The sequence below is a fragment of the Geotrypetes seraphini genome, chromosome 1 (genome assembly GCF_902459505.1).
Source record: "Geotrypetes seraphini chromosome 1, aGeoSer1.1, whole genome shotgun sequence".
In the NCBI taxonomy this organism is placed as follows: domain Eukaryota; kingdom Metazoa; phylum Chordata; class Amphibia; order Gymnophiona; family Dermophiidae; genus Geotrypetes; species Geotrypetes seraphini.
Window position 1 is genome coordinate 489,418,992 of NC_047084.1, and position 27,532 is coordinate 489,446,523.

At 44.5% G+C, this 27,532-nt stretch overlaps 1 protein-coding gene across 1 annotated transcript in view; it reads left to right on the forward strand.

The window, feature by feature from the left end:
- The window catches only part of LOC117368913 (atrial natriuretic peptide receptor 1-like), a 164,766-nt gene that overhangs the window by 60,267 nt on the left and 76,967 nt on the right, over positions 1-27,532 (forward strand). The window contains 4 exon segments of the mRNA XM_033962688.1: positions 6,739-6,811; positions 8,526-8,673; positions 19,907-19,993; positions 25,666-25,809. Of these exon segments, the coding sequence (XP_033818579.1) occupies positions 6,739-6,811; positions 8,526-8,673; positions 19,907-19,993; positions 25,666-25,809 (452 nt within the window).

Sequence of the window (27,532 nt, forward strand, 5' to 3'; positions counted from 1 at the left end):
GGCCCAGTCTTCTTTCCCACCCCTTTCCCTAACCTATAGCACATTTCTTCATTTATACATGTAGTCTTAGGAGTTAATAATCAAAAAAAAAAAAAAGGTCTAAAAAGGCAGCTCGGGTAGAGGAGTGATGGCATCGCGGTAGGGGAGATGAGGCATCTCTCCTGCCACGATGCATCACCCCCCCACACACATACAACATCGGGGCAAGAGGGAGCCCAAGCACTCTTGTCCCGGCGATCGTGCCCCCCCCCCGACTCGATCTGGCCAGGAGGGAGCCCAAGCCCTCCTGGCCCCAGTGACCCCCCCCTCTGATTTAACGGGCCAGGAGAGAGCCAAAGCTCTCCTGGCCCCGGCGCCCCCTCCTCCGATTTAACGGGCCAGGAGAGAACCCAAGCTCTCCTGGCCCCGGCGCCCCCCCCCCTCCGATTTAACGGGCCAGGAGAGAACCCAAGCTCTCCTGGCCCCGGCGACCCCCCCTACTGGATTGGGCCAGGAGAGAGCCCAAGCCCCCCTGGCCCCGACGACCCCCTACCCCCCACCCCCCCACTACAATACGGGCAGGAGGAATCCCAGGCCCTCCTGCCCTCGACACAACCCCCTCCCCCCAACCACCGCCCCCCCAGCACCCCCGATCAGCCCCCCCCGCCGACCCGCGACCCCCCCAGCCGACTCCACGACCCCCCACCCCCACCCCTTCCCCGTACCTGAACATGTGCCTAAGGCCCCGCCCACAGGAGGGGCCTAAGGCTCCCAGGCCTATTCTGATTGGCTCAGGCACCTCAGGCTTCACCTGTGGGTGGGGTTTCTTCTGCCTGGGCCAATCCGGCCCCATTCAGGACCCGGCTGGCCTGCCAGATGAGCAGGCTTGGCACCCGTCCGTGTGGCCAATGTTCAGGTACGGGGAAGGGGTGGGGGTGGGGGGGTCGTGGAGTCGGCTGGGGGGGTCACGGGTCGGTGGGGGGGTCTGATCGGGGGTTCTGGGGGGCCGGTCATTGGGGTGAGGGGGGTTGTGCCGAGGGCAGGAGGGCCTGGGATCCCTCCTGCCAGTATTGTAGTGGGGGGTGGGGGTGGGGGGTAGGGGGTCGCTGGGGCCAGGGGGGCTTGGGCTCTCTCCTGGCCTGTTAAATCGGAGGGGGGGTCACCGGGGCCAGGAGGGCTTGGGCTCCCTCCTGGCCAGATCGAGTCAGGGGGGGGGCACGATCGCCGGGCCAAGAGGGCTTGGGCTCCCTCTTGCCCCGATGTTGTCGGGGGGGGGGGGGGGGTCATGGTTGGACAGGACTAGAGGGCTTGAGCTCCCTCTTGCCCTGATGTTGTTGGGGGGGGGTCGTGGTTGGACGGGGCAAGAGGCTTGAGCTCCCTCTTGCCCCGATTTTGTCGGGGGGGGGGAGGTCGCGGTTCGACATGGCAGGAGGGCTTGGGCACCCTCCTGCCTGGATCGTTGTGTGTGTGTGGGGGGTGTTCTGTAACCAGTGTTGTTTTTGACAGACACCGGTTACAGAATCCAGCTTTTAGGCGAAGGACTGGCTAGTCCACCCAGCTATTTGAATAACCAACTATAACATCTGTCCTAACCCTTCCCTCCTGGACAGAAGCCCCTGACTGGCAGTTCCTTGCTACAGGGTGAGGCTATCCTTTTAGGAGACTTCTCTCCTCTAACACAGCCCAGGGGCTGCCAGACTAGAGGTGGGATTCTCTACAACATCCCTGTAGGTTTCCTCTTTGTTTCCCTCAACTCTTCCAAGTCTGCTACTCTAGCCTCATGAGAGCTAGAGTTCTCTGAGAGCAAGGAGCTCTTTGCATCAAGTACACAGAAATAATTTCTTACCAACTGGGAGATTATCATATATGTGACACACAGTGCAAAATGCTACAGGGTGAGGATTGCTTGGTCATTTACCTGCCTGGTGCGATGGTGGCAGACCTCACGTGTCACCTAAATAGGATGTTAGACAGTGCTGGGGAGAAGCCTACTGTCTTGGTACATGTGAGTACCAGTGACATAGTAAAATGTGGGAGAGAGGTTCTGGAAGCCAGATTGAGGCTCTTGGGTAGAAAGTTGAAATCCAGATACTCCAGTGTAGCATTTTTTTTTTTTTTAATACTCCCCATTCCACATACAGGACCCAAAAGGCAGGCATAGTTCTGAAGTCTCAATGTTTGACATAATAGTGAAGAAATGAGGGATTTAGATTTGTTAGGAACTGAGCAACATTCTGGGAAAGGGGGAGCCTATTCTGAAAGGATGGACTCTACCATAACCAGGGTGGAACTAGGCTGCTGGCACTAACATTTAAAAAGGAGATAGAACAGCTTTTAAACTAAAGTATGGGGAGAGAAGCTGACAGTCACCCAGGAGTGCATGTCAATGTGGAATACTGAAACAGGATACTTAAGGAATTCCATTGGAAAGGTTTCAATAATGGTGAAAGAAAGCCGGGAGTGTTTAAGGGAAGAACAGGATAAAGGATCACAATTATCCCCATCAACTTCTAAGCCTAAAAATTAAATTGGGAGAATTAGAATGCATAACATTAAATGAAGAGGTAGTATAATAGGCATCTCAGAGACCTGATGGAAGGAATACCATCAATAGGATACTGTGTTACCAGAGTACAAATTATATCGCAATGATAGAGTGGATTAGGGTTCCACTAAATGTTAAAGAGGGAATTAAGTCAAACAAAATAAGCATTCTGCATGAAACAGATAGCAGCATCGAATCCTTATAGACATAAATCTCATTTGTGAAGGGAAGGAGTATACTGGTGGGGCTGTACTACCATCTACCATGACCAAACGAAAAGACCGCTGAAGAAATGTTTGCAGAGATTAGGATATCTGGTAAATTGGGCAATAATATAATAAGATTTCAGTTACCACAATATTGACTGGATAAATGTTACATCAGAGAATGCTTGGGAAGTAAAATTCCTAAACATAATAAATGACTGCTTCCTGGAGCAACTCTTCCATGAACTGACAAGATGGGGAGCTATTTTAAGATTTAGTCCTTAGTGGAATGAAGGGCATAGTACAAGAGGTAACAATATTGGGTCTGCTGGGAAACAGTGATCACAGCATAATCATATTTCAGCTAATATCTAGAGTGAAGTCACTAAGGAAATCTGCTGTAGCAGCATATAATTTTTGAAAAGGCAAATATGATAAAATGAGGAAAATTGTTAAAAAGAAGCTAAAAGGATTGGCTGCAAAGATTAGGACTTTAAATCAAGCATGGACACTGTTTGGAAGCCCACACATTGTGGAAGCCCAGACCAGATGTATTCCACATATTAACAAAGATGGAAAGAAGAGCAAAAAGTTAAAAGGTAAAGTGAAAGAGCCAAAAGAACATTCCTCAAAAAATGGAAAAGGGATCTGAATGAAGAAAATAAGAAGGAACATAAGCACTGGCAAGTTAGATGCAAAGCATTGATAAAGAAGGCTAAAAAAGAATATGAAGAGAAACTTGCCAAACAGGCAAAGCCATAGTAAGAACTTTTTCAGAGACATCAGAAGCAGAGAGCCTATGAGGGAATCTGTGGGACCATTAGATCATCAAGTAGCAAAATGGGCACTAGGGATGACAAAGCCAGAAGAGACTTTGTTTTGGTCTTTACAGAAGTTATAATAAATTTACCTGTATGATATACAGTTTTCAAAGCTAATGATGCAGAGGAACTGAAAGAAATCTGAGCTAAACATACAAGTTAAAGAGAGATAAATAACCTGGATTGGATGGTATACACCCCAGGGTACTGAAAGAACTGAAACATAAAATTGCTAATCTACTGTTGCTAAAATTGGAAGGTGGCCAATGTAATGCTGATTTTTAAAAAGGGTTCCGGGATGATATAGGAAATTACAGCCCAGTAAACCTGACTTCAGTGCTGGGCAAAATAGTGAAAGCTATTATATAGAATTAAATTTCAGAAAATATAGACAAACAGGTTTAATGGGACAGAGTCAGCATGGGTTCAGCCACGGGAAGTCCTGCCACACCAACTTGCCTCATTTCTTTGAGGGTGTGAATAAACAAGTGGATTATGAAGCAGCTGATGTAGTGTATCTAGATTTTCAGAAAGCTTTTGACAAGCGTTTCTCATGAGGAACAGCTGAGAAAATTTAAAAGTCATGGGATAGGAGAGAATGTTCCGTTATAGTTTGGGAATTGGCAATTGGACAGAAAGAAGAAACTAGGGTTAAATGGCCATTTTTCGTAATGGAGAAGAGTAAATAGTTGAGTGCAGCAGGATTCTGTACTGGGACCAGTGCTATTTAACATATTTATAAATGATCTGGAAATCGAAACAGCCAGTGAGATAATTAAATTTGCAGATGACACAAAACCATTCAAAGTTGTCAAAACACATGCGGACTGTGAAAACTTGCAGAAAGACCTTAGGAAATTGGAAGACTGGGCATGCAATTAGCAAATGAAATTTAATGTGGACAAAAGCAAAGTGATACACTTCAGGAAGAATAATCCAAATCATAGTTACCTGATGCTAGAGTCCTTAGGAGTCAGTAACCCCCCAAAAGATCTGGATGTCAATGTGGACATTATGCTAAAATCCTTTGGCAAGTGTGCTGAAGCAGAACAAAAAGCAAAGAGGATGCTAAGAATTATTAGGAAAGTGATAGTAAATTAGACAAAGAACATTATTATAATGCCTATGTATTGCTCCATGGTGCGACTTCACCTTGACTACTGCGTTCTGTTCTTGTTGCCGTATCTCACAAAAGATATAGTGGAATTAGAAAAGTTTCAAAGAGCGACCAAATTGATAAAGGGGATGTGACTCCTCTCATATGAGGAAATGCTAAAGAGGTTAGGTCTTTTCAGCTTGGAAAAGAGACAGCTGAGGGGAGATATGATTGAGGTCTACAAAATCCTGAGTGGTGTAGATCGGGTAAAAGTGACTCATTTTTTTCCACTCTTTCAGAAAGTACAAAGACAATACAAAGAAAGTATAATGGGGATACTCAATGAAATTTCATGGGAATAACTTTAAAACATAGAAGGACATTTTTTTTTTCACTCAAAGAATAGTTAAGGTCTAGAACTCACTGTCAGAGGATACGATAACAGCGGTTAGCTTGTCTTGATTTATAAAAGATTTGGACAAGTTCCTGGAGGAAATGTCCATAGTTTGCTATTAAGATAGACATGGGGGAAACCATTGCTTGTCCTGGGATCGAAAGCATAGTATCTTGCTACTATTTGAGTTTCTGCCAGATACTTGTGACCTGGATTGGCCAATGCTGGAAACAGGGCTACATGAACCATTGGTCTGACCCAGTATGGCTGGTCTTATGTTCTTAAAAACCAGCTGCCATGTTAACACAGCTGCAGATAGCATAGAAAATTAACTACACATTTGAAAGTATTGTTAAATTTCTAGGATATCTGCCTGCTTTGCAGTAATCCATGTTTTCTGTTTATGCAACTTTCTCCACCCTTTACCTTACTTCAGTTAATCTCTAATCTCTAGGTTAGCTGTTTAATGCAAGAATTAACATAACACGTTAGCTGTATCCAAGACCAGCTCAACCATTAGGCAAGACATAGAAACATGATGACAGATAAAGGCCAAATGGCCCATCCATTCTGCCTATCCGCAGCATCCACTATCTCTTACTCTTCCTAAGAGATCCAACGTGCCTGCTCCACGCTATCTTGAATTCAGACACAGTCTATGTCCCTACCACCTCTACTGAAAGACTATTCCATACATCTACCACCCTTTCTGTAAAAAAAAAAAAAATTTCCTTAGATTACTCCTGAGTCTATCACCTCTTAACTTTATCCTATGCCCTCTCATTCCGGAGCTTCCTTTCAAATGAAAAAAAAAAAATCACCTCATGCGCATTTCAGAAGGGGAATAAACGTGTATGCCCCAATACCTCGGTGTTGGGTTTATGCTTGCTCTGGCCTATGAACAAGCTATGACAAGTTGCTAGTTTTGGTGGTTGAGTGAAGGCTGCATTTGCCTCCTGCTCAAACTGGAACCCTGCCAGAACATGTTTGTGAGCCTATTCCCCATCTCTATTATCATGCCACCAGAACCAGCTTCCCCTCTGTTTGGAAGGCCCTCACCCAGAACCAGCACCCCCCAATTGGAAGCCCCCCAAACCATCTCACCAATGGGCTTGGCCTCCTAGCATTGGGGCCTACTCCAGAACCACTTCCCTATCCCTTCACATTAGACCAGCTGATAGGATTTCCCTCTACTAGGTAGCTCTGAAACCACCACTCATCCTCAAGGCTTACTTGGATGGTACTCTGGTGGTCCCCCCTCTTTTCCTACTTTCTCCAGTGCTGGCCAAGCAAATGTCTCCCATGATCTGTAGTGGTAATCCTATGAGACTATTGCTAGTTGGAACCCAAGCTCAGTACCGGGTAAAGCTTTGGATTCTTGCCCAGAAATAGCTAAGAAGAAAAATTAAAAAAAAAAAAAAATTAAATTGAATCAGGTTGGGCAGACTGGATGGACCATTCGGGTCTTTATCTGCCGTCATCTACTATGTTACTATGTTCCATATAAAGCCTCTCTCTCTATTGACCACCCTACCTCTAAAAGTTGTCATAATATATGCTGCTACTTATGCTTCATATTTTGTAACAGTGACTCTCCCTGCTTTCTTGGTGAAAACTCCTCTTCAAAAACTTCATTAGTAATGTTTTGTTTCAAATTATCCCTTTGACTGGATTTTTTTTTCTCATTGTTTCTTTAGTGGTTTCAGTATCAAAAGCAAAAAATGTTTTGGGATGAAAGCTGGATTATAGACTACTCACAGATTAAACAAGGTTTGTAAATAATGACAATGCTATTATTCTTCAAATTTCTAGAGTAGATTAGAATAATCAGGGCCAAGGGAATGAAAACCAACTACAAACTTTACAAGAAGCATGAACTTTCAAGGAGCAGACTTCACTTTGTTATTACCAACAAAACACACTGGAGAATTTAGCAAAGAGTAGAGGAGTAGCCCAGAGATTAGTAAAGTGGCTTGAGTACCAGGGGAACTGTGTTCAACTAATATATACAGGAATAAGAGGGAAGGGATCTAATTCTGTAAAAAATACCCTGCTTTAATATTTATTTTCTATGTATACTCTTCTGGAAGAAATAGCGGTGAAAGCTCTCCTCCCACAACTGTGTCTCAAGTATATTATTGATTATTCAAAAGGGGAAAGGGCCTCAGATCCCCATGTGTTGTGAAGTGTGTTAACTGAACAACCGCACTAGAAAGGGAAGATACCACACTGGCCCCACTCCCCATCCTGCCTGATGTGAATCGTTCGATGCTGGCTTATACTCTAATACGCTGTATTCTTGGAAACAATTTACTTATCAAGAACCAAAGAGTAAATTGTTTCCAAGAATACAGCTTCCATCTTCACAGCTTGAGAGACTTAAGAATTCTCCTTCCAGTACTGCTGCAGTCAATGGTGCAGTGGTTAAAGCTACAGCCTCAGCACCCTGAGGTTGTGGGTTCAAACCCTGGGCAAGTCACTTAATCCCCCCTTTGCCCAGGTACATTAGATAGATTTGTGAGTGCACCTGGACAGATAGGGAAAAATGCTTGAGTACCTGAATAAATGCATGTAAACTGTTCTGAATAGTATAGAAAATTGAATAAACAAATAAATACTGTGAAAAGTTTCAGCTTTTGATAACCAGAGCTGGTATTGTGACATCATAATACCTCATTCCACCAGTGCCTAAGAGCCAACCTCATCAGTGATGTCACAATGGCTCGACTGTTCTACACTTGGCTCACTTTTACTACATTTTGATTTCTAGAGTGGTCAGAGGTTAAAGCTACAGCCTCAGCACCCTGTAGGTTCAAACCCACGCTGCTCCTTGTGACCCTGGGCAAGTCACTTAATCCCCCCATTGCCCCAGGTACATTAGATAGATTGTGAGCCTGCTGGGATAGACAGGGAAAAATGCTTGAGTACCTGAAAAAATTCATGTAAACAGTTCTGAGCTCCTCTGAGAGAATGGTATAGAAAATTGAATGAATGAATAAATAAATAAATAACTAGATAAATGATGATATTAGGGTGGAGGAAAGTCAAGTTTAGGTACACATAGGCAGATCAGAACTTCATGTTGGAGAAGCTTCTTTAGGAGATAGGGCTTGAAGTAGGGATAATTGGGACTTGATATTGATGGGCTTTATGGACAGGTCACAGCTTCATGTTGGGGGTGAATATCATATTGGTTAAGAGCTTCTTGCTGAGGGGGACTTTTGTACTAAGTGCAGCCTGGATGGGGATGTTGAGAACAGGTTATAGATTATAAGAGTCAGGAACTGCATTTAGAGTTCTGTCATCATTAGAATTTCAATCTTGTAGAAAGATAAAACACACCATACTAACTTGCCATTTCACTTTGGTATTTCAGCATTCCACATATGCAGGAACTATGAACTTTCATGATTTTGGAGTGCATTCTGCTTTCTGAAAGAGTCTTCCTTGCGTTTTGTTCATGTGTGGTTATTTTTCAATCCAGATCACATGGCGCAGAGTACAACGGGGAGCAGTATAAGTGCGCCGCACGCAGCCAACGACTCCAATGCCAGCCGTATCACTGCCCTCAGCTCATGCACAACACTTGTTAATACTTCTAGGAAGCATTTCTTCACCCAAACTGGCATTTAGTATGTTTTCATGATTTATATTTTCCGATTTTACATTATACTGTGTGTTGTAATTCTATCAGTATTCAGACTGGTCTGCTCCCTCTCCTCTCCCTTAATCCCTAAATAGATTCATATAGAACAATTAATGTTACTTCTATTTATTTTACAGCCATCAATTTCACTTTTAAACAGTTTACAACAATGGTCCCCAACCCCGTCCTGGAGGACCACCAGGCCAGTCGAGTTTTCAGGATAGCCCTAATGAATATGCATGAGAGAGAACTGCATATAATGGAGGTGCCAGGCATGCAAATCTGCTCTATGCATATTCATTAGGGCTATCCTGAAAACCCGACTGGCCTGATGGTCCTCCAGGAGAAGGTTGGGAATAGAGAGTTGCGCGGGGACAGAAATCCCACCCATCCCCACCCGTCCCCACCAGGATCCTCTCCATCCCCACCCATCCCCGCAAGGAATTACCTCCATCCCCGCCCATCCCCATAAAAAGCAGCAATTACTTCTGACAGGATCATCAATTCCATAGTTTCTTTTGTGTATGCGCTGCTGTTTTCCTTGTGGAATCTCTTTGGTGGAACCCTTTTTTTGTTTTCTGTTCAGGTAATTAACTTATAAACCCCCTCTTTTACTAAGGCTGACATGTCCATTATATTATATGGACGAACCCTGCTTCCAAAGCCTTCCATCCCCATGGGAGTCCCGTTGGCTAGAGGGGGGTCCCCGTGGGAGTCCCGTGGGTTAGGGGGGATTCCCGCGGGACCCCCATGATCCCTGTTCCCGTGCAGACCTCTAGTTGGGAACCACTGGTTTACAGTATTTATCAAGTATTGTCTCTCATTTTCCTCCCCTTTTACAAAAACGTAGTGTATTTTTATTTATAACTTTTCATTATTACATACCAAGTAAAACACTTGTACAGAAAGTGGGTTAGTCTGAATACAGCTTCATAAAGTGTAAATCATATTACACCTTAACACAGTTTTATAACAAGAGAAAAAAACCAAGAAAATAATTTTTTTGACTAACTCACTCAAGTCCTCAACCTATGATTTCAAGATTACACATAGGGCTCCTTTTACGAAGCCGTGGTAGCGGCTTTAACGCACGTGACTTTTCATCATGTGCTAACCCCCACACTAGCCGGAAAACTACTGCCTGCTCAAGAGGAGGCGGTAGCAGCTAGTGTGGCTAGCGGTTTAGCAACCGCTATTACGCTCGTTAAACCGCTACCGCGCCTTCGTAAAAGGAGCCCATAGGCAAGAAAAAAAAAGGGGGGGGGAAATACAACAATATAGCAAGATAAACTACAGGTAGTGCTGATGTAGGAGCGGCTTAATTAACTATTGAGCACTTGTATAATGTAGTTTTTAGTGCCGGTAACAGTGATGGTAACAGCTCCGACACTCATAGAATTGTTAGGAGTGTCAGAGCTATTACCGCTGCGGATTGCTTTGCTTTGCTGGACACTTGCTCTTTTGCAGCTCCTACAGACGTCTCACCAGTGCTTCATCTATAGTGCACTGTGTTAGACCTTCATAAGAACATAAGAACTGCCATCTCCGGATCAGACCTTCGGTCCATCAAGTCCGGCGATCCGCACACGCGGAGGCCCTGCCAGGTGTACACCTGGCGTAATTTATAGTCCACCATATCTTTATATGCCTCTCTTAAGGAGATATGCATCTAGTTTGCTCTTGAAGCCTAGGACGGTCGATTCCGCAATAATCTCCTCTGGGAGGGCATTCCAGGCGTCAACCACTCTCTGAGTGAAGCAGAACCTCCTGACATTAGTCCTGAACCTGTCCCCCCTTAGCTTCATTACATGTCCTCTAGTCCGTGTCAAATTGGACAATGTAAATAATCTTCTCTGCTCTATTTTGTCGATTCCTTTCAGTATTTTGAAGGTCTCGATCATATTCCCACGCAGTCTCCTTTTCTCAAGGGAGAACAATCCTAGTGTTATAAGTCTATCCTCGTATTCCAGTTTCTCCATACCCTTCACCAGTTTTGTTGCTCGTCTCTGCACCCTTTCCAGCAGTTTTATATCCTTCTTTAGGTAGGGAGACCAATGTTGGACGCAGTATTCCAAGTGTGGTCTGACCATTGCCCTATAAAGCGGCATTATATCAAGGCAGACTCTTGATAAATCGCAGATGCCGAAACACTGCCAGTGTTGAGTCTATGAGCTTTTGTAGCATATCTATCAATAAAGTGACTTCCAAACAATATATCCGTGGCTGATTACTTGACATCTTATCCTCATGACTCCATTGTTGAGTGTCCAGGCAAATGAAGGCAGAACAATCAGTGAGGTTTATTCCTGTCATGGTATGTACAAAACTAACCCACTGGGATATATTGCCCCGTGAGTAAAACCTGCTATTCTGAAACAGCACAAACTCCCTGAAGTCAGAAACAAAAATCCCTACCTATGAAAAAGCAACTTCACAAATATTATAGCGTACACTGAATGCCAATAAAACCATGTTTTGATAAGTGTAGAGAAAACAACCTGGACTGTAGTGCATCCCTACATAGAACCTATATGCTAGAATTCCTCATTTCCTTCAGACATGCAAAACACTGACAGACATTGACACAGCTAAGACTGTATGGATTTCCTATAACATCATCTCTGCCAAGGTAGAGGGGGGAGGGGAGGAGGAGGAATCCCTTCAGAGCTACAATAAACAAATCCTGGAAAAAGCAAACACATTCCAGATCTCTATAGAAAATCTATCATAGTAATAGAAATGCAAAATATCAGACATGCACTTTTCCCAAAGCTAACATATTACAATTAATAAATTCAGAAAAAAAATATTTTTTCTACCTTTGATGTATAAGCATTGTTATGGTCTCAGTGTCTCTTTTCTGCTTTTCTCTATTTTTGTTTAACTCTCTCTCCAGTGTCTTTTGTTTGACATTTCTTAACTCTCTATTTTCACCCATCCATATTCTTTTCTGTCCAGTTTCTCCCCTATGTGTCTCTTTCCCTAACCTTCATCTGTGCTCAGCAACTGCCCTCTCAGTCTACCTTTCCTCTATTCATATTCTTCTTTGTGTCTCTATCTTACTCTGACCAGCATTACCCCTATTTCTTCTGTGTCCCTATTCCTTTTCTTTTGTCCAGCATTCCTCCTCTTTTGGCCTGGCTCCATGCTCCCTCCAGGCCCACTTTTCTGTATCCCAGTCCTTCCCCTTTTCCAGCTTCTTTCCTACCCCTAGACTCTCCTCATGGTCCAACATCTCCCTCTTTCCATTGGTCCAGTATCTGTCTCCAGTCATCTCTCTCTTTCCCCCCTGCTTTCCAGGTTCAGCATATCTCTCCCTTCCCCCCCCTTTCCCTTGCTATAGGCCTCTCGCTTCCCTCTTTCTTCTTCTTTTCTCCTTCTCCCATGTGGGACTAGCATCCCTCTCTTCCTCTGCCCTGCTGTACAGGTCCAGCAGCTCTCTAATCCCCTTATCTCCCTACTATGTACAGATCCAGCACTTCTGTAGACCCCCTCCCTCCTCACCATGCAAGTCTAGCATCTCTCTAATCACCCTCTTCTCCACTGAAATACACAGCAGGTCATTGGCTGAGGGGGAGGTGAAAACATGTCTCTGTCCAGCCCTGCCAGGGGCCATTCTGTCCTAAACATCTGTAGATACTGTCACAGCAAAGAGGAATCTACTCACAGATGCTGCTGCAGAAGAATGAGCTAACCCTTCTATGCTTTCTCAGACTTGTGTTTTGCTTGCCTTAAACTCTGCATCGAGACTGAATAGCTAATACTGTATCTTCATTACCACTGATTTTAATATACTGGTGTATAATCCAAGGTTTTGTGTAGGGTTAGCTTCTGTGCAAAACACTTTTCTGTATTGTGCAGTCAGAACATTATGTGCAAATGCCACATTCATCACACATTTCCATCTTCGTTAGCTTTCTGCATGGTTCCTATCCTAACCCTGAAAACACAGATACGAGGGGAGAGAAAAGGGTATATACATAGATTCAGGCACTTTCAGGTTAATGTAACAGCATGCAGGGCAACACCAAAGACGTGTCATGTGCCCATTTTATGCAGTGGGAACCATGATGGATACCATAGCTGCTGACTGCACATTTTCTCATGAGCCTGATCCATGCTGCATCATGCTTACAGTGCTTTGGTGATAAGATATGGAACTTAATTAAGTTGCATAAATAATGCTAGAAAAAAAATTGTCTGTGTCTGTGAATGGATGTAACTGTGCAAGATCCTTGTGTTGCCTGCAGCACTCAGTCTCTCACCAGGAGATTCATTATTGTTGCAGCAGGAGAGGCTAGAAAATGTTTCAGTGAAGGAAATCTCTTCTCCTTGCTGACCTCATCTACCTGCAGGGAAGAAGTATTGCTTAATGGTGCTTCCAGGCACTTTTAGAGCCAGATAATTTTATATGTGTTAATAGGGCAGAAAGAGACCTGTGCTTTTATAAAATATTAGTAACTTAAATCCTGGAAAAATTGTGCCTAGGTTGAAGGCAGTGGCATAGTAAGGATAGGAGGTGCCCCCCATACCTGCATTCCCTCTCTGCTCCCTCCTCTCCATGCCCCCGTTCCTTCAAACCGCCCACTCCACACTCACGCTCTCCCCCCCTGTACCTCTAAATCTTTGTCCGAATGAGTGGCTTCTGCAGCATGCTCCTTGTGCCCAGCGTTGGATTTCCTTCTGATGTCACCTGGAAGTGATTCAGACGTGGAAGTGATTCAGAGGGGAACCAAGCTGGCACGAGAAATAGGCAGGAGAAGTTGTTTGCATTGGCGAAGATCTACAGAGGTACGGGTGTGTGTGTGTGTGTTGGGGAGGGATGGCACAAGCATGGCATAGTGTGTCAGGGTAGGATGGAGAGGTGCCGGCACCTCCACTGACAAGGCACCTGGGGAGGTCTGCCCCCCTTACTATGCCACTGATTGAAGACACAGTTATCAAGAGCATGACTAAATTATCAGCATGTACTTTAGGCATATTTGTGCTTCTCTTATAAATATATAAAGCAGGGGTGCCCACACTTTATGGGCTTGCGAGCTACTTTTATAATGACTAAGTCAAAATGATCTACCAACAATAAAATTTAAAAAAAACACAAAGCACACTGAAAGGCAGAGAAAATGTTAATTATTCATATTCCGGGTTTTTTCAAAGAGGTCACGGCAGATGACTCTATGCAATGTCACCTCAGTAACAAAATACAAAAATAGACAAATACACCCCCTCCCTTTTTACTAAACCACAATAGTAGGTTTTAGCACAGGGAGTTATGCTGAATGCCTCGTGCTGCTCTCAATGCTCATAGGCTCCCTGCGCTAAAAAACGCTATTGCAGTTTAGTAAAAGGGAGCCATAGTGCAAAATATAGACAGCAGATATAAATTCTCAAAACCGACACATTTTGATCACTAAATTGAAAATAAAATCATTTTCCTACCTTTGCTGTTTGGTGATTTCATGAGTCTCTGGTTGCACTTTCTTCTTCTGACTGTGCATCCAATCTTTCTTCCTTTCTTTCAGCCTCCTGTATGTTTCCTCTCCTCCAGACCTCATTCTCTCCCCCAACTTTTTCTTTCTGACTCCCTGTTCCCCCTTCTTTCTGTCTCCCTGTCTGCCCCCTTTCTTTCTTTCTCCGTGTCCTCCCCCAAGCCACTCGGTTTGCTGCCACCGCCATGGGGAACAGCCCCCAAGCCACCGCCGTCCCAAGCTTTCCCTGCAGAAGCGTCGCGCTGACCAGCATTCCGCTCCCTGACGTCAATTCTGACGTAGGAGAGAAAGTTCCGGGCCAACAAGGCATTTCTCCTCATTCCATCAAGCCTGAGTCCCATCTCTCCTTGATTCAGCATTTCCCTTCTGTGTCTGTCAGAATTACCATTCCACCTATTTTCCAGCATCACCCTTCTTTGTGTCCATCTCACCTATATCCCTATCTCACCACTTTTTCAGAATCTTCATTTGTCTCTGTCCTTGTCTTTACCCCATGTTCACCATTTGCCCTTTCAATGTCTTTATCTCCCCCCCCATACTTTTTCAGCATTACTTCTATGTCTCTATTTCACCTCCTCTTCATGTCCCCTCTGTATCTCTATCCTTATTCAGTAGGTCCTGCTTACTCTTTCTCTTCTTTGTGTCACTATCTCCATTTTCAGCTTTCCCCCCTTTCCCTTTGTTAATGCACCCTGTAGCCAGAATCTTTCCACCCTCCCTCCACTCCGGCCCAGCCCAGTATGAAATATTTCCTTTTGTTTCCCTTCCCTCTCTCTTTCTCTCTCTCTTCTGCTCCCTCACCCACGAGTCCTGCATCTGGCCCTCTCCCTTCTACCTGCACCTCGCAAAACCCCCCCTGCTCCGCGGCTCTCTTAAGCAACTCGTCAGCAGCGGTGGTCAAGACAAGCTGCCGACATCGAGGCCTTCCCTCTACGAGTCCCGCCTTTGTGGAAAAAGGAAGTTGAAACAAGCGGGACTCACAGAGGGTAGGCCCCGACGTCAGAAGCTTGTGTCGATCGCTGCTGCTGAGTTGCCGAAGAGAGCCGCGGAGCAGGGTGTGTGGCCGGAAGCAGGTAGAAGGGAGAGGGCTTCTGGAAGAGGTAGAAGTTCTGGAGTATGACACCGACCTGGGCCAGGATGATTTCTTTTTCAGGCTGTTGCTGCTGCCACCACCACACCACCATGCCCCCCCCCCCCGAAATGACAAAAACAGCCTAATGCCCGGCGTCGGCGTCTTTGACGTCGGGGAGAGGAAGGCTGATAGGCCTGGTAGATCGGGACGGCAACACGAGTCTATCACAGAGCCCGGGATGGGCTCTGCGATCGACTCACGTTGCCTTCCTGAGCTACCGGTCGATCGCGATCGACGCGTTGGGCACCCCTGATATAAAGGGTCTTTTTCCTAAGCTGTGGTGATAAGTGACCTTAGCACGCTCTTATTCAGGCATTAAAAAAAAACAAACCCAACAATTTTCTATTTTATTTCATTAATGGCCATATGCTAATGATAAACAGTGAAAAAATACAATGAGGGAACATACCATAAATCCAATACAACCCCACTCCTTTTACGAAGTTGCATCAGGCTTTTTTAATCACTGGCCATGGCGGTATTAGCTCCGATGCTCATAGGAATTCTATGAGCATCGGAGCTAATATCGCCGCAGCCAGCAATAAAAAAGCCTAACGTGGCTTTGTAAAAGGTAGGGAAGTATGTTAAACCGTCACCTTTCCTGAAGAGGGAGAGAACCTACAAAGTCAAATAAAGTTAACAAAAACAAGCCTCAGAGACCCAACAAGCATAGACGATGGCCAAACAGGACATTTTAACACTATGGGGCTCATTTTCAAAAGAGATAGACGTTAGAGAGTTGCGCGGGGACAGAAATCCCACCCGTCCCCGTGAGGAATCCCCTCCGTCCCCACCCTCCCTGCGAGGAATCCACTCTGTCCCTGCCAGTCCCTATAAACTTCAGAAATAGTTATTTCATTTAATTATGCTACTGAATTAAAGGCTCTGATAGAGACCCATTTACAAATAAGCAAAGACACTTTATTAATTTGGAAATATTAATTGGGAAGAATACATACTTTGTAAACAGGTTTCTACCAGAGCCTCTAATGTAACTATAAAATATAAATACTCAGCTGATGAGAACCCCCAAGCTGTCAGCTGAGGACTTCCTTTGCCGTTGGCCGGGGGTCCCTTTTGCCAAGCTTGGCAGGCAGCAATAGCATCCCTGAGTCACAGATGCTGGCACCTCAGTGGCTCATGGATGTTGCCAGCGACTGCTGTGCTTGGTGGAGGGGAGTTCTGGTTGTCTCTAGAGGAGGTCCTCTGCTGGCGGTGCTTGGGGATCCCCACCAGTCACAGCAAGGGTCAGCAAATACTTCGACACTGTAGAAATAAAACCAGAAATGCATTTCCTTTTCTTTTGAACACAATACAAAGACATCTGCTATATACATTTCCCAAAGCTAACATATTTTAGTCAATAAATTCCGTTTTTTACCTTTGTTGTCTGGAGACTTATTTTTCCATAAAGTTGATCCCAGTTTCTTTTTTCCGCTTTCCCATCTTCTGTAAATTCTTCTGTTGTCCATTGGTTCCTCCTACCATGGTCCAGCATTTATCCCTTTCTCATCTTTCGTGCCTGCCCACCAGCCCCATGCCCAACATTTCTCCTTCTATCACCCCTCTTCAGCACCATGCCACATCTCTCCCTCCATTCCCTTCACCACTATGTCCAACATTCCTCCCTCTTGCATCCATTTCAATCTGTCCCACTGTTCCCTTTCCACCACAATATTTCTCCCTCTCATCTGTACCTCCTTCCCTCCCTATGACCAAAAATTTTTCTTTCTTCCATTCCCGTGTACACAACCATCTCTTTCCCTCCCTTTCTCTCTCCCAAGTTCATGCCTTCTGTGTCCAAAAACGCATTTCCCCCCCCCACCTCAACATCTCTTTCCCTCCCTTCTTCCATCCTCTTTCCCAAGTTCATGCCTTGTGTCCAAAACGCACTCCCTCCCCCCACCTCTTTCCCTCCCTTCCTCCATCCTCTCCCATTCATGCCTTGTGCCAAAACGCACTCCCTCCCCCACCTCTTTCCCTCCCTTCCTCCATCCTCTCCCAAGTTCATGCCTTGTGCCAAAAACGCACTCCCTCCCCCCTTTTGTGTTCTGCCTCCCAGCTCTCATCTGCAAGCAAAATGGATCTCGAGCCGTGAGGCTCGTCTTCTTTTTCCTACCTGCCCTGTTGCAGCACACAGCCGACCGGAAGTCTTCCCGACATCAGTGCTGACATCGTGGAAGACTTCTGGTCGGCTGTGTGCTGCGGCAGGGCAAGTAGGAAAAGGAAGACGAGCCTTGGGGCTCGAGTGCCTAGAAGGCGTCCCCATGGGATCCCAGTGACCCTAGGGGGCATCCCCACGGTATCCCCGTGACCCTAGGGGCATCCCCATGGGATCCCCGTGACCCAAAGGGGGAACCCGCGGGATTCCCGCGAGTTCCGCGGGATTCCCGTCGCCCCCTTTCCCGTGCAGCTCTCTAATAGATGTCCAAAAGACAGCATAAACCAGCAATTGGATGTCTTACTAGTCAAAACGTCCAAGTGGGCATTCTCAAAAGAAACTTTCTAGATGTTTTTCTGGTTGATTTATCTCCAGTGCATCTAAATCTTAAGGGGGCCTGTTAGAGGCGGGCTTAGGACTTGGAAACTCTGCAGTGATAATCAAACCTTTAAAACAAGTCCAAGGCTTTTTTTTTTTAGATGTTTGGAGCTAGGCCTGTTTTAAAAGCATCTAAATGCTGAAAAGGTGCCCAAACTGACCAGATGATCACTGAAGGGATTAAAGCATGACCCCCCCCCTTACTCCCTCAGTGGTCACTGACCCCCTCCTACCACCCAAAGATGTGAAAAAAACCCACCCCAATACTGTCTAGCTTGTATGACAGATTCACATGGCTCACATACATCGGCACAGCAAAGCAGAGGGGCAATCTCTATTACCCTCCAGGTACTTTAGTTAGATTGTGAGCCTTCGGGACAGTAAGGGAATTTTTCAAGTACCTTTCTTATTTTTAATCTTAATGTATATTTTCTGTAAACCGCTTAGAACCTAACGGATGTAGCGGTATATAAGAAATAAATTACATTACATTACATTACAATCTAAGGATTACTGCAGTGCATGTCATATTAAAAGTTCCAGGTATAGATGTCACTATAACTTGCTTATATTGTATGGTAAGCCTCCAAAACCTAATGTGCCTATATAACAATGATACCTACAGGCATAAGGACTGTTGATGTGTACACGTGGGTACAGTAAATTTTGGGTGGGTTTTGGAGGGCTCACCATACAATATAAGCAAGTTATAGGGATATCTGTACCCGGGACTTTTAATATGACATTCACTTCAGGAATCCTTTGAGTGCCCCTCTGCTGTACTCAGGAATGCTCAGCTGTCTGTGACAGTTTGCTAAGACTGCTGATTGCTTGGACATCAGAAACACTTTTGTGCATTTTTTGTCTTTATATTCGAGAATAGCAAAAAAAAAAAATATGTCTAGATAATTAATTTTCAAACAAAAAAGATAGATGTCTTGCAGTTTTGAAAATGAACATTTTCTCTACTAGATTTTTATAGTTTTATAGTAAGTGGTAGCTCTGGGCGTTTATTTTTTAAGCAGACTGCTTTTTCCTACTTTGTTTTTAGGTTTTTTGCTTTTCTGCTTCTTTTTTCTGGGCCTACAAAGCCGATGATAAGAGTCTGTGCTCTCTAAAAGTATAGAGTTAAAATGGCCTGTTTGGCCCCCCCATATCCCCCCCTTTTATGAAGCTGCATTAGGCTTTTTTATCACCGGCCACGGTGGTAAAAGCTCCGATGCTCAAAGAATTCCTATGAGTGTTGGAATTTTTACTGCCACAACCAGCGATAAAAAAACCTAATGCAGCTTCATAAAAGGCGGAGGTTGTTTTTTTGTATTGCATGTGCTAATGTTGCCATTTGTACATGGCCATTTTTATAAATTAATTTAGGAGCACTTGCCTATTTTGTAGGAGGTTAGGACTCACACTTTATCCTTGCGCTGACCAGTTAGGGTGCAATAATGTGGATGTGCTAAATACCCTCCCATCCATCATCTCTCCTTTCTTCCTCCCTCTCCACCACTCCCAGCTCCACCAAGTGCCTGCACATCCAGCATCCCTCCCTTCATTTTAAAATTAGCTGCTCCAGGGGGACCCTTTGGGCTGGGAAACCCTTCCCTTTTCCACACCCAGTTCCAAGGACCCCCTCACCTGTAAAAATTCAAGGAGGTCGCAGGCCCAGCAGCGAGCATTGCTTGCAGCCTCCTTGGCGCTGTTCCTTTGCCGTGGTCCACCCCCCTCTGATACAACTTCCTATTCCCGCTTGGGAGGATCGTGGCAGAGGAACAGTGCCGAGGAGGCCATGGGCAGCATTAGAGAGTCACTGCTGCACCAGTGACCTCCTTGCATTTCTAAAACCATTCATGCCTGTGCCTATAAATGCTTTTATGTGAAAACACATTTTTGATACAGAGCACAGATTCCTTGATCTAAACTCACTTTTATGTTGGGGGAAGTAACCAGACCGCAGGCAGGCAACACCACTGAATAAATGTATCTGAGGTATGTGATTTCTTTATGTATTATGGATGAGATGTTTTGTCTCATTTTGGAAATCTTTCTTACATTGCCGCAGCGATGGTAGAACTGTAGCCATCAAACAAATTAAGAAGAAATCGTTCACACTCACCAAAACCATACGCAAGGAAGTGAAGCAAGTCAGGTAAGGCGAATGTTTTATATACACACGAAGATCACTGTCAATAGACAAAATATGGAAGAAAAAAGAGATTTCAAATCTTCTACAACTTGGGGGTAGAGTGGGGAGGGGAAATTCACCAAAGGGCACAATGGTGTTAGCACACTCTAATCACATTAGCATGCACTAAACGGTAACATTGGTCTAAACCAGGGGTGTCCAACCTGCTGCCCGAGGGCCACATGCAGCCCTGTGAAGTATTTTGTGCGGCTCCGGACGATGGTGATGCAGTGTTTTCCTCTGCTTCCCCCGAATGTTTACCATCTTGCCGGATCCCTCCTCTGTCTTGCTGTAGTGTTTGCACGTTTGTGTGGCCATATTTTTTTCGGCCAATGCGGCCCAGGGAAGCCAAAAGGTTGGACGCCCCTGGTCTAAACTGTAACACTAAATGATAATATAATGCCCATGGGTGTCGTTAGTGTTTAACACCTGCTAATCATTAGTGAGCATTAACATGATCAGCCTGCACTAACACAGTGGTACCCTTTGATGAATCCCCCCTTAATTTCATTTGTCATAATCATTAGTCTAAAAAAAACAAACCAACCCTTCCCGTGCAAAATGTGAAATGTGCACTGACTGAAATATTACCTAGAAGGCCATTTTCAATATGATGTGTAATGCTGGCTTTTACTAAACTGCAGTAGAGCTTCCTACCACAGGCCAGTGAGGTAAATGCTCTGACACTCGTAGGAAATGAATGAGCGTCAGAGCATTTATCTGGCTGGCCCAAGGTAAAAAGCTCTACCACAGTTTAGTAAAAGGAGCCCTAAATCTGACGATAAATGTTTTGGGAAAAATGTCCAAAAATCCAGAAGATAAAATGGCCATTTTCAATCTAGAAAAATGTCCAAATTTTTGTTTCAAAAATGGCCATTTGCTAAATGTGTTTGAGTTCAGTGTGTCTATCTTTTAGGACCAATTTTGAAAAAAATAAAATATCCAAGTGAAAAAATACACAAAAACAAGCCATTAGGCTGTAGTGTGTGTGTGTGGGGGGGGGGGGGTGGAGGGGTGGGGGGGGGGGAGGGGGGAGCGCACAACATGCTTAATAGACTGGCTATACAGACATGCCAGAAGAGCAGTGGGACACCCTAGGACTATTTTTACTTCTCTAGGGTGGGACTGCAGTGCACTTCACATAAAAGGACCCAGGTACACATCTGAACATTACCCCTATCATAGGTGTCGGAATTGGGGGGGGGGGGTAGCCAGAGGTGCAATGGCACCCCCAAAAATCTGGAGGGGAAGCCACCAACATCTCCCAGCTCCCAACACACTGCTGCTGGTCTACGGTGGGAAAAACCAATAAAAAAGACCTCATGGGGCCACACTGTTTAAGCTCATGGCTGCTGGTCCTGCTCCAGAATAGGAAATGTCAGAGGGGCAGGACTGGCAGCTGTGAGCATGACAGTTTGGTCCCGCAAAATTTTTTCTTTGTTTTTGCCGCTGCACATGAACAGGAAGGGGAGTGAAAGCCGACATAAGCTGGGAGAAATAGGGAAAGGGGAAATGCTTGATGGGGAGGAAATGAAAGAGGATAGAGTTAGTGAGAGACTGGGAAATAAGAGGAAGTGAACTAGGAGAGCCAGAGTGAGGGGGAAAAGCAAACTAAGTAGATATAGTAAAAAAGGGCAACTGTAGACTGTATAGCAGGAAATAATTAAATCTGGACAAAGAAGGAAAAATAAATTGAAGAAAGCTGAATGGAAAAGGAGAAGAAAGAAGAGAAAAATGACAAATTGACAGGAAATATTGGTAAGAGAATTAAGAGGAAATCAAGGAACGCAGAAACCAGAGACTGGGACCAACATATTTAGAAAAAGTAAATGACCAGACAACAAAGGTAGAAAAAATGATTTTTATTTATAGCTGAGGATAAAGTAGTGTGGTAGCTTTGTTAATAAATAATGAAAATAGAAATAAGCTGATATCTTTTTATTGGACTTTAATACATTTTTGATTAATGTTTGGAAACCAAACCGTCCTTCCTCATGTCCTCCCTCTAAAAGCTAATTAAAAATGTATTTAGTACAATAAAATTGTATCATATTAATCAAATTTTGTTTTATTTGTATTTGTTAACCTATAGTGTAATGATTGTAATATATCAGTTTTTGAAATTTATTTCTGCTATCTTTATATTTTGCATAGTACAGGGGAATATGCATCACTTTTTCTCTTTCCAGTGTTGCTCTGTGGCTTCTTGGGAGAGCATTAGAGAGGGGGTTCGAAAGCATGGGGTAGCTGTCGAGGAAAGCTTCAGGTTGTAGAGCATGAGGGGGGCTTGTCCCAAATGTTGTTTATAGCCCATTATCATTAGTAAAAGAAGTATTTTAATAGCTTGATAATTTTCATTTTAATTTTTCAGGTGCCATGTGCACCTTTTCAGTTAATTAGATATGGAATGGTACAAATGAATTAAATATGGATGGAATTCCTATTAAAGCAGCAGTCATTGGGGGGCTGAGAGAGGAGAGGCTTTTTTATGTGACTATCTAGATCAGTGGTTCCCAACCCTGTCCTGGGGATCCCCAGCCAGTCGGGTTTTCAAGATATCCCTAATGAATATGCATGAGAGAGATTTGCATATAATGGAAGTGTCAGGTATGCAAATCTTTCTCATGCATATTCATTAGGGATATCTTGAAAACCCGACTGGCTGGGGGTCCCCCAGGACAGGGTTGGGAACTACTGATCTAGATGTTTGATTTTGCTATGTAACATGATTTTTGTTCCTGGGCAGTAAGTGTAATTTTCCTAATTCCTAGAAAGTTTACAAAATGTCTGTTATTTTCATAAATTTTTGTTTATGTGACCAGGATAATCAAATTTTGCAATTTATCTATTTAAAACATGAAAACAACAAATTTTCATCTTTTCATTCATATAAAGTCATAAAAAGCAAATTATGAATCATAATTAACACGTGTTTATATTGTTGTTGTACAAAGATGACTATAGAAGATTTAGAAGTGAGTAGTTTTTTGAGATTTCCAAGTATATTGTAAATCACTTTCACGAATCAGCCCCCATCATGCTCTCATTATATAGTCCTTGGTAGCGGCGTTCGAAGTCCAGTATATCCTAGTAGAAGCACTCACCTTGCTCCTCTAAGCATGCTCCCATGTTCTCCATGAATGTCTCAAGATGAGCATCAAGGACTTGGACTTTGAGAGACATCCTACAGCCCTACATATTCTCAACCAATTCCTCATAGTTGTCGGCCTTGTGATTACCCAGGAAGGCCCAAACCTCTGTGACAAACCTATTCCAAGTCACTTTCTCTTTCCTAGTTAACTTCTTGGGAAATTCCTTGCACTACAGGATCTTTTTTATATGTGGTTTGACAAAGATACCAGTTTTGACCTTTGCCTCAAGCAGATCAGGGAAGATGTCCTGAAGGTTTTTGAAAGCTTCTGACTCCTTATCTAGAGCTCTGACAAATTGTTTCATTAGGCTTAATTTGATGTGCAGTGGTAGCATCAGCTCGTTCCTGGGGTCCACCAGTAGTTCCCATTTGATGTTGTTTTTCCCCACAGAGGACTAACTCCGCTGTGGCCAGTCCTGCCTTTGGTAGTGCGTCTTTGTGTCCCTACTTTCCAAAACGCAGAGATAGCAGGGGATCTTGGTAAAACTGCCTTGGAGCTACATTAAGAATAACAAAAAAACTGTGGAGAGATGACGTTCGTGAGTTGGACTTTATTAAAAAAATGTATATTAAAAAATCAACATAGCTGTTTTGACTTGGACTGTTTCGTCACGTACTGAAGAATCCCAGTATGACTTTTGACTGGGTGGGAGGGCATGATTGTATGGGATTTTGGTTGTATTGTTTATTGTTGTATATATTCTTTCATTTCTTCAATAAAATTGTGGAAAAAAAAATCAACATAGCAATCCACATAAAAACTTTAAGGACCTAGTCCGCAGGGAACGTCGGACCCAACACGGTCCATGTTTCGACAGTAGAGTCTTTCTCAAGGGTCCCTGCTAGTCCTAGGATGAAAAATATGTGCAAAGGCTAAACAATCCGAAAGTACAGATGCGTAGAAGCTCCGCATATGACGCGCTCCAAAAACCAAACCATGGTCAATTTCTTTGCTCTTGATGCATTAAGAATGCCACCAGTCTCTGATGACTTCGCAGCTATATTCATCATACTTCAAGGTGCCTCTTTGAGGTGCACTGAGTAAGGCAGTGGATGAGATGGGTACTTGTTCCCGTTATGGGGCAGCACAGCTTTGATGCTCCTGGGTGAGCTGTCAATGAAGAGACACCACTCTTTTGGGTTTCAGGTGATTCCAATTGCTTCAAACAGACTGGTCACATTGTGGCAGAAGCAGAGGCCATCTTGATGGGTGAAGAAGCTGGAAAAAGCTTGGTGACACTTCCCCTGATCTGTGACTTGCACACTTTCATCCAAAAGTTCCCTGCTTGAGCCTAGACATCAAAAGCTCAGCATTTGGACTTGATGAGACCAAGATCTCTATATCAAGTCATTGAGGTCTTTTTGGTTTGGATTGTATGGGTTTCTCTCATCAGCTGCACCAATTATACTGTAAACTGGATCTACAACATCTCCCTCACTCTCTGACTTGCTGCTTTCTTCTGAAGACAGCTGCTCTCTCTCTGGGGGAGAGGGTATGGGAAGTTCAGGGCAATGTGGCACTGGGGCGGTGGATGAATGAATGTCTGGATATGTGATTGCAGATGCATGCTTGCCAGTTCAACATTTGGAAGGGTCTACCATGCAGAAGTAGCAATTGCTTAAGTAGTCAGTGGGTCCCCACCAAATATGTGGGATAGCAAACTTCGTGGCTTCCTTTTCCTCTCTGTACTATCTTATAGAAGAACAATTTCTGATACCTATGTTTTTACATAGGCACTCCTAAGCACGATTCTGTAAACAGTGCCTAAGTGTGATTGACACACAGGCAGCACCATTTTACTAGGCACCGGCTGATTTAGGTACCATTTACAGAATCCGGGTGTATGCAATTTGCTCCCCATAGAGAGAACTGGTCAGCCCTTTACAATGAGTTTTGAACCTTAGGTGGTCCATTACACCATCAAGTTGCCCACAACTACCCCTAAACCCAATAATTCATAGAGATTGGAACCTGCCTCTCCCATCAGGGGATTAACCATTATTTCTATATGGTACGATCCCTGAATTTTTTAAGAGTTTATTGTCTGGGTATCAACCATTAAGATCATTGCGCTCTGAAAGTTCAGCATTGCTGAAAACGAAAGCTAATCCTAAATATGTGGAAACGAATGCCATGACTTTTACATGTGCAGGAGTTAAGTTATAAAATAGCCTCGTTGGCCAAATTCGAAAATGTAAAGACAGGAACTCCTTCAGGAAAATGTTAAAACACAACTATTTGTAGATGCATTTCTTTGAGCAATTGACCTTATGTAAAGATTGAATCTGTTTTTGTTCCTCTTTTGTTCTGACTTGTAGGTAACTTTTTGTAAACTGTTTGGAAAAAATGGTATAGAAATTTAAAAAATAAAAATCTATTTTCATTCATAAATCTAAGGGAAGAGCCTTATGGATGGAATACAGTTCATGGAATGTGAGGAATGACTAAAGGGAAATAATCTGTGTTTTATATGGAACTCTTCAGGGAACTGGACCACCCGAATCTGTGCAAATTCATCGGTGCTTGCACTGAAGTGCCAAATGTTGCCATTCTAACTGAGTATTGTCCAAAAGGGAGTCTGAATGATATTCTGCTAAATGAAGATATCCCTCTCAACTGGGGTTTCAGGTAAGTCATTTTCAAACAGTAATTGTTATAATCTGGTGAGTATAAGGCAGCAAGGTAGCTTTCTTCATTGTTCACAGAAAATTACTGAAGGCCAGTAATGCATGTGCAGCTTGATTTGCATTGTCAGCATCATATAGAATTAGACAATGAGATTTAGGCATTTTAAAGACAGTAAAATATTCAGAGACACTATGAAGAGAATCCCAGATGGCTTAGACATTTTTATGAATCTGTGCAAGAGAAGTCTAGTTTATTAAAATTTAAAGCCAACGCATCTGAAAATTCTGAGCGGATAACGAAAGAAACATCAGAAATAGTTAAATTTGTCATAAGAACATAAGAATAGCCTTACTGGGTCAGACCAATGGTCCAACTAGCCCAGTGGCCAATCCAAGTCACTAGTACCTGGCAAAAACCTAAATAGTAGCAACATTCCATGCTACCGATCCAGGGCAAGCAGTGGCTTCTCCCATGTCTGTCTCAATAACAGATTATGGACTTTTCCTCCAGGAAATTGTCCAAAACTTTCTGACAACCAGCAATGTTAACCGCTCTTATCACAACCTCTGGCAACGCGTTCCACAGGTTAACTATTCTCTGAGTAAAAAAATATTTCCTCCTATTGGTTTTATAATTATTCCCCTGTAACTTCATCGAGTGTCCCCCTAGCCTTTGTAATTTCTGACGGAGTGAAAAATCGATCCACTTGTACCCATTCTACTCCACTCAGGATTTTATAGACATCAATCATATCTCCCTTCAGCAGTGGCGTACCAAGGGGGGGGCGGGAGGGGCGGTCCGCCCCGGGTACCAAGCCCTGAGGGGGTGCTCCCGGTCCGGTCCAGTTTCCCCCCCCTGCGCCGAGTGTCGCGTCTGGAAACAGCCTGCAGCAAGATCGCGATGCCAGAGATCTTTGCCTGCTTCGACTGTTTCCTCCGCCACGGTCCTGCCCCTCCTCTGATGTCAGAGGAGGGGCGGGACCGCGGCGGAGGAAACAGCCGAAGCAGGCAAAGATCTCTGGCATCGCGCGATCTTGTTGCAGGCTGTTTCCCCAGGGCAATAGCGTACCAAGGGGGGCGAGGGGGAGGTCCATCCCGGGTGCCGCCTTAGGGGGGGGGTGCACAGCTGGCCCGGTCCCTATCGCGCTCCTACCCTCCCAGCGAAAGCAGCATCGGCGCCATTATCGAAAAAGGTAATGGCGCCAGGCCTTGGAGCAACAAGGCAGACCGCTTCTCCCCCCTCCCAGCCGAAACCCCGCTGACCATCCTATCTCTCCTCCCCCAAGTGAACCTTTCCGACCCTCCCAGCGAAAGCAGCAAACCTCCCTCCAGTAGCGTCGGCTTTATCCTCCCTCTGCCGCATCACTGATGAAGTCATCAGTAACGCGGCAGAGGGAGGAGAAAGCCGCGAAGGAGGTTTGCTGCTCTCGCTGGGAAGGTCGGAAAGGTTCACGGGGGGGGGGGGAGATAGGAGGGTCAGCGGGGGTTCGGCTGGGAGGGGGGAGAAGCGGACTGCCTCGGTGCTCCATTACCTTCTTCGGGCAGCAGCAGCGTTTACAATTCGCTGCTGTTGCCGGCTTCAGGCCTTGTTCTCTGCCTGGTCCTGCCTACTTCCAGTTTTCATGAAGACAGGACCCGACAGAGAGGAAGGCCTGAAGCGGGCAACAGCAGTGAATTGTGAATGCTGCTGCTGCCCGATGAAGTTCAGGACATCAGGACATCGG